Raw genomic sequence first — 6848 nt, forward strand, 5'->3', positions numbered from 1 at the left:
CACTTTTTTCTAGACTAAAACATATTGATGTTATTCTCACTATACATGTAGATCAGTGGCGGATCGAGGAATTTCATATCGAGTGGGTGGGGTCGGGGTGGTGAGGTTAGAAGGCGGGGGTGGGTGGGTTTAGGGGCTTTCTTGAAGGCCCAAGCCCCTAATGGGTCCAGGGGCAAAGCCCCCTAAAGCTGACGAATTCTTACAAATAAGAGGTGTTATTTTCTTGATTTTAGTATAATGAACATATTTTAAGGTCCACATACAAAAAATTCAAACATGTGGGGGGGGGGGGGCGAGCCGGCCCTGGATCCGCCTCTATAGATAAAACCTACAACCTTTATTTTAAACAGTACTGAACCTCGATGACCAGGGTGTTTGTATACGGGACACTAAAAAATGGACAACCTAATCATTTTCGTTTGATGGATCCTGATTCTGGTTCTGCAAAATATATTGACCAAGGAAAAACGGCGGAGAGGTACCCCCTGGTAATAGAAAGGGTATATAATCTGCCATGTCTGTTACGTGTGCCAGGAACGGGAATGGTAAATTATTGCTTTAAATTATAAAATTTAGTCAATAATTAAGACTCTAGTATAAGGGTATGACTGTTCTAGTTTATGTATTAATAATTTAATATGTTATAAAATTGCTAAATCAATCAATAAAGTGCTTTCTATGTTTGTAAAAGAGGGAATTGTAATGGTTTGTTTATGTCGCGGTAATGAATTCTTATTGCTAATCTTTTTATTAATATCAAATGTATAGGTAATGCACACTTGAAATGAAGTTGAAAAGAAGCTCACATAATTTGTTACTTACTGTTATGTAATATGTAGCACACTTGAATTTAAAAAGTAGTGGCAATAAGTTGTAATTTCTTGCTGTATAGCACATATTAGGCCATTCCAAGTTTTTTCTATATTTAGCGTCCGCGTGCGCCTTGGTTTTTGACACCCCATATAAGAAAAAAACACACAACATGATCATCAGGAGCCCTGAAATTGATTAATTTAGTCGAAATTTTTGAATTTTTGTCAATTTTTCCAAATAATTCTGTACAGTAAGTTATATTGGACGTATTTTAAGCAGTAAATCCTTTGTTTTTGCTTAAGAATAGATCTAAAGATCAAATCATTTGAAGGGCGTCATTTTTATGACTTTAAAGCCTGTGACTGTGTTCTATGCTTTGGCTTGTGTGTTTTTTTGCGAACAGGTAGCTAGGTTTTTGAAAGATGGGCTGACGCTAAACAGAGAAAAAACTTGGAATGGCCTTAAGTCAAGTTGAAAAGGAGCGTTAATAAGTTGTATATTCTTTTGTATAGCGGTAATAATTAATTAATGTGTTCCTTCCGATAGAAGAACACATTGTTTCTGAGAAATTTTTCATACGTAGTGTTTGTAATGAATGTTAAAACATGTTATATCTTCATATTAATATTGCTGAGATATACACTTATATTTTATTCTAAACAGCACATCAACGGTGAAATTTATGAAGTGGATGAAAAGAAAATGAAGTTTCTTGATTACTTTGAGGACCATCCAGAAATGTATGAAAGAACTTTGATATCGGTGGAACATCAAAACCCCGTGGAAACTCAAACCAGTGTCTCTGATTCACACAACAAAGCTCAAGTTCCTCATAAAGAAAACCAACCAAACACTCTCTCCCAGTGTTGGTGCTATTTTTATAACGATCGTGATGGGTCACTGAAAGACCTTCCTCGCTTGGATGATTACGATTCAAAAGGAAGTCACGGTTTAGAATATGACTCCAGTATTGATGCGGAGTTTGATAAGTAATAAGATTCCATATGTTTTATCATCGAGAGGTGTCATTGTTTGTTTGATACAGCGTTTTGCTACAGTGTGTCACTTTTTTATGGAGCGTTTTTAATTTTCAAATGTTGATCACAATGTATTTATCTCATCGATTGTTTGTTTGATTTCAATGAAATAAAAATACTACTTTGCATATATGAAACAGAGTACCCATCAATACACAGGTAATACTGATCAATCGCATTGAATTATTGCTTACGACAAAGTCACCCCCCCCCCCCCCCGAAAATTTCAACAGGAAACAGTAATTTTTCCTCCGAATTTTCTCATCCCGTCAATAAGACGGTCTCGAGGTCTTGCCACGAGAAATGCAGTTGTGAAACAAAAAGGTATATGGTCGGTGTTCAAGTTTTTTTCAAAAGTAGGTCAAACTAAAAGGCAAATTTAAGGTCAAAGGTCAAAAATAATAATCATATTAATATTGCCTTAGTAAATCTCTAGCATCAACCATTCAAAAGTTAAGGTCAAGATTAAGGTTTTAATAAAAAGTGGATCAAACTCCAAGGTAATTGTCAAAATAATTAATGTCCTATCTGAAGAAATACACATGCAGGCCTAAATTATGAAAACCTTAGCACTTAAACGTTCAAAAGTTAGATTGATTCTGTAAAATTTTGCCGGCGGAAAGTGTGTCTAAATCAACGTCAAGAGGTCGAGTAAGTTAGTAGCAAAAGTCAGATAAGAAACTCATATATCTCCAACGAATCATTTAATTATCAAAAGTTATGCACAAAGTAAAAGTTTTTGCGAACGAATAGATGGACAAACAGAGCAATTACAGGGGCACAAAAAATTCGAAGACCGTACGTGCAAGTGAGACAGATAGACATGGTAAAAACCTTCGACAGCGTGTATAGTCGCCCTCCGGTTTCAGCGCACCACTTTTTTTATTCGTTTGTTAATAATTCATATTTTTTTTTAGATTTTGAAATATTTTGCTTATAAAATATTAATATTAACCTGGAGACCACGAGGTGACCTGAACTGACCGTGACCTGGTATAGTGTTCGAGGTCAGGTCAGGTAATATCACAACTGCGACATTGAATGTTGAAAGGACCTGGGGCCCGTTTTACAAAAGAAGTTACGAAATGGACCAAAAACAAAGTGGATTATAAAATTTTGCATGATTAATGATTCCGTTTAAAATTACCAGCATAAAAAAATCTTTAAAAGTACGTACTACATTCCTTTCAAAAGAAAATTAAAACTGTTTTCGATGTATTGTAAATTTGTCAGTTATAAACATATTAAATTTTTAAGTTCTTTTTTAAATTAGGCTAATGGGCTGGTGTGTATATATGGGGGAGGGGGATATGTCCCTGTCCTCAAGCAATGTACCATAGTGTACGTATACCTTTGTATACTGGCCTGTAAATGAACACTAAAAATGGGGGTAGGGTGTCCTCCTAGTAACTAAAGCGTGTCTGCTTTGCCAGGAATTTGTTTAAAGCCCTTAGGGGAGCCCTCTTTTATCATCATTTCCATGTTAATTTATTCAAGGTCATTTGTTGACATCCGGAAGTAGCATGCCTAAATGCACATTTTTCATGCCGCACGTGCATATTTTGTCATGAAAAGAAAACCTGCTGACTGACCCAGAGAAAATGGAAAATATCAAGTACATGTCATAATAAAAATAGGTGAGTTGAGTTATTTACCAATTTGCAATAAAAGCAGAGCGGATGCTCTGAAGCATGAGCACACGCACTTGCAACTTGTGCACATATGTATCTCGACTGAGTCTCTGAATTAAGTCTTCTACTCTGTGAATTATAATGCATGAAATCATTTACTTATATAATAATGCAAACAAAGAATAATTTCATAATTTAGAAAGTTATTTTGCATGCAAATTAGGCTCATTCATAAATATTATTTTATTATGAGCACTGTCACATTGTCAATGGATGTTGCACTGAATGTAAAGCGCGATAACTCCTGCATTACTGATAAAATTGTGCAAATGCAGATCATTTATTACATTACCGTGATTTATAAGTTGAATAAAATTGATATATTTTGACATAGTGTGAAAAGACTAAGTGCAATTCTGTCATAGTGTGAAAGAATATTTCAAGTGCGACAATACTCAAGATTTTCCTTCCCTATAAATATTACTTTTAAAGAGTGTTCAATCTTATTTTTAAAAAAAAGATCCTTAGTTAATACTCCCATATTTTTTTATGTCATTGTAAGTTAGTTTAATCAGGTGCTATTAGCCATTTTATCAGTATTGACCAATGGGCCATCTTCAGGTCATTCCTTTGTCCACTATACCCTCAGTTTAAAAGTCCAGTTTAAAGGTCAAGTATATGCTGACCATCTGTCAAAGTTTGTTCAACTCTTATTTTGTCCTCAAAGGTAAAAGATAATGGGAAGTCTGTTAATGCACCACGGTCATCTGTTTTATGATGTTCACAGTAATGCCAGAAATCTTGAAAAAAAGGGGGGGCAAGTTTGGGAAAAATTGATTTATTAAATCTTATGTACATTTTGGCCACAAAAGCTCTCCTCTCAAACTAAATCAGTCAATGATTTGGTTGAAAGTGTGACTTCATACTGTATAGTAGAGTAATGTCTGCTTGCAGATATAGTCTATCAAGGATAAAACCCTTTTTTTTAAGGAAACAAAACCCTTTTTTAAGGAACATCAGAATTGAAGTATAGTGCAGATTAAAATTTTTACTATTAATTGCACTGCTGATAAAGTATAATATCATTCAAGAAATTATTGGCTTTGTCTGGTTAAAATTTGTATTTTTTTTTTTAAAAACAAGACATTTTTTTTTTCAAACAGCAAAAGTTGCTTGTCTGGTATTATTACCTGAACAAAATAGTCTACCTGCATTAATTATAATTCACACACCTTTTCATACCTGACATTAAATTGAAGACACTGTTAGTTTTTTGAAATATTATATGCATATATATTGTCCCACAGAGAAATTTAAAAATCTTGATATCATTGACAGCTGCAGGCAGATGTTGCCATAAAAATATTTTGGTTCTTTTGACAAAATCCATATTTTGGGGGTTTTCAGCTTTCAACAGGGGCTATTGACAGACTAAGAGTCTCTCAGATTTGTTTACACACTGATACCCTGGTGTAAACAACTGTATTTTATTTATCTACAAAGTACACAAGGGTTTCCTGTATTTAAAACAACAGAGTCCAAGGGGAAGAACTCCTGCTGAGACTGAATTCAAACTCTCCGGGCAATCCCAGGGTGGCGTGAATTTTTATTTTAGAGGGAAGCTGTGAACATCTTATAAAAAGTGAAGATTGGTGCATTCTTTGATTCTGGGATTGTAAAGGCTGTTTTAGGTAAAATTTCTTAGCTTCTTCAAGGATGTAAATGTACAAAAAGATTTGCTATTGGATTTTGTTAAAGTCAGTGGAATTGATCTACTGTTCTATACATAAATCATTTGTAGTGAGTTGGGGCTTTAGGCTACATGGACCATGGATGTTCTGCCTAGATATATCTCAGTGGTATCTTCACTATTAATGTAGGGGGTCCTTTCTTGCTGCAGATAAAATTGGATTCAAGTTTGTATGTTTGTGGAATTCTTCTAATCTAACTTACCAGTAGCTGGGCCTCTTCTAACAACTTCTGACATTTGATTGACTTTCTGATCAGCTGGTCTATCCAAATATTAAGTACTTGCTGGAACAATACTGATAAACAGGATCAGATTAATGAAGTTCTTTATTTATGACCTTAACTGTTAAAGATTTCTATATGGTTTTTGATAATTGGCTTGTGCCCCGCTTGGCGGGCGCCCTATAGTGATCAGTCTGTCCGTCCGTCCGAGATCTCTTGTCCGGAGCATATTTTCTCTCCCCTTTGCCCAATCTGGCTCATACTTCACCCACAGAGTGCCTTTGGGTAAACGGTGTGCAGTGACTTTGAACCATGTTTCAAGGTCAAGGTCATAGCAGACTTATATGAAAAATCCTTGTCCGGAGCATATCTTCCCTCTCCTTGCCCCAATCTGGCTCATACTTCACCCACAGAGTGCCTTTGAGTAACCAATGTGCAGTGACCTTGAACCATGTTTCTAGGTCAAAGGTCAAGGTCATAGCAGACTTATATGAAAAATCCTTGTCCGGAGCATATTTTCTCTCTCCTTGCCCTAATCTGGCTCATGCTTCACCCACAGAGTGCCTTTGAGTGACCGGTGTGCAGTGACCTTGAACCATGTTTCCAGGTCAAAGGTCAAGGTCATAGTAGACTTATATGAAAAATCCTTGTCCGCATCATATCTTCTCTCTCCTTGGCCCAATCTGGCTCATGCTTCACCCACAGAGTGCCTTTGGGTAACCGGTGTGCAGTGACCTTGAACCGTGTTTCCAGGTCAAAGGTCAAGATCATAGCAGACTTATATAAAAAATCCTTTTCCAGAGCATGTCTTCTCTCTCCTTGGCCCAATCTGGCTCATTCTTCACCCACAGAGTGCCTTTTGGTAACCGGTGTGCAGTGACCTTGAACCATGTTTCTAGGTCAAAGGTCAAGGTCATAGCAGAATTATATGAAACATCCTTGTCCGGAGCACATCGTCTCTGTTCTTGGCCCTATCTGGCTCATACTTCACTCACAGAATGCCACTGGTCAATGGATGTGCAGTGACTTTAATTGGTCGAAGTTTCTAGGTCATGGTCAGAATTAGCCTGTCTGTTTAAAATCTTTGTTTGGTGCATAATTTTTCCCCCTTAATTCCAGTAAATTTATATAACTGATGATACAAGATAACTTCGATATATATATATCTGTAAATTTGCAATATCCGTGAAGTCGTACTAAATTACTTTCACTGTAGTACACAAATGTTCCTCTTCAAAATAAACCCTTTTAAACTACCTTACATTTTCATGTTCTTTGATCGAAGCGGGGCCCTTTGAGATGGCCACCATCTCAATGATATCTAGTTTGACTAAAAATAAGTGTTATATACTCTCATTTTTAAGTAGTATGTATTAAATGATTTTCAAAAGGATTA

General features: G+C 36.0%; 1 protein-coding gene across 1 annotated transcript in view; it reads left to right on the top strand.

Moving 5' to 3' along the window:
- LOC134269498 (gamma-glutamylaminecyclotransferase-like) overlaps window positions 1-1924 on the top strand; it is a 2455-nt gene extending 531 nt beyond the window's left edge. Inside the window, exons 2-3 of the mRNA XM_062751701.1 lie at window positions 351-545; window positions 1477-1924. Of these exons, the coding sequence (XP_062607685.1) occupies window positions 363-545; window positions 1477-1806 (513 nt within the window). The 5' untranslated portion in view covers window positions 351-362 and the 3' untranslated portion in view covers window positions 1807-1924. The remainder of the gene's footprint in view (window positions 1-350; window positions 546-1476) is intronic.
- Window positions 1925-6848: the final 4924 nt, after the last annotated feature.

The sequence above is a fragment of the Saccostrea cucullata genome, unplaced genomic scaffold, assembly GCF_032062105.1.
Source record: "Saccostrea cucullata isolate Sc308-1 unplaced genomic scaffold, CSIRO_AGI_Scuc_v1 ctg726, whole genome shotgun sequence".
Taxonomy (NCBI): domain Eukaryota; kingdom Metazoa; phylum Mollusca; class Bivalvia; order Ostreida; family Ostreidae; genus Saccostrea; species Saccostrea cuccullata.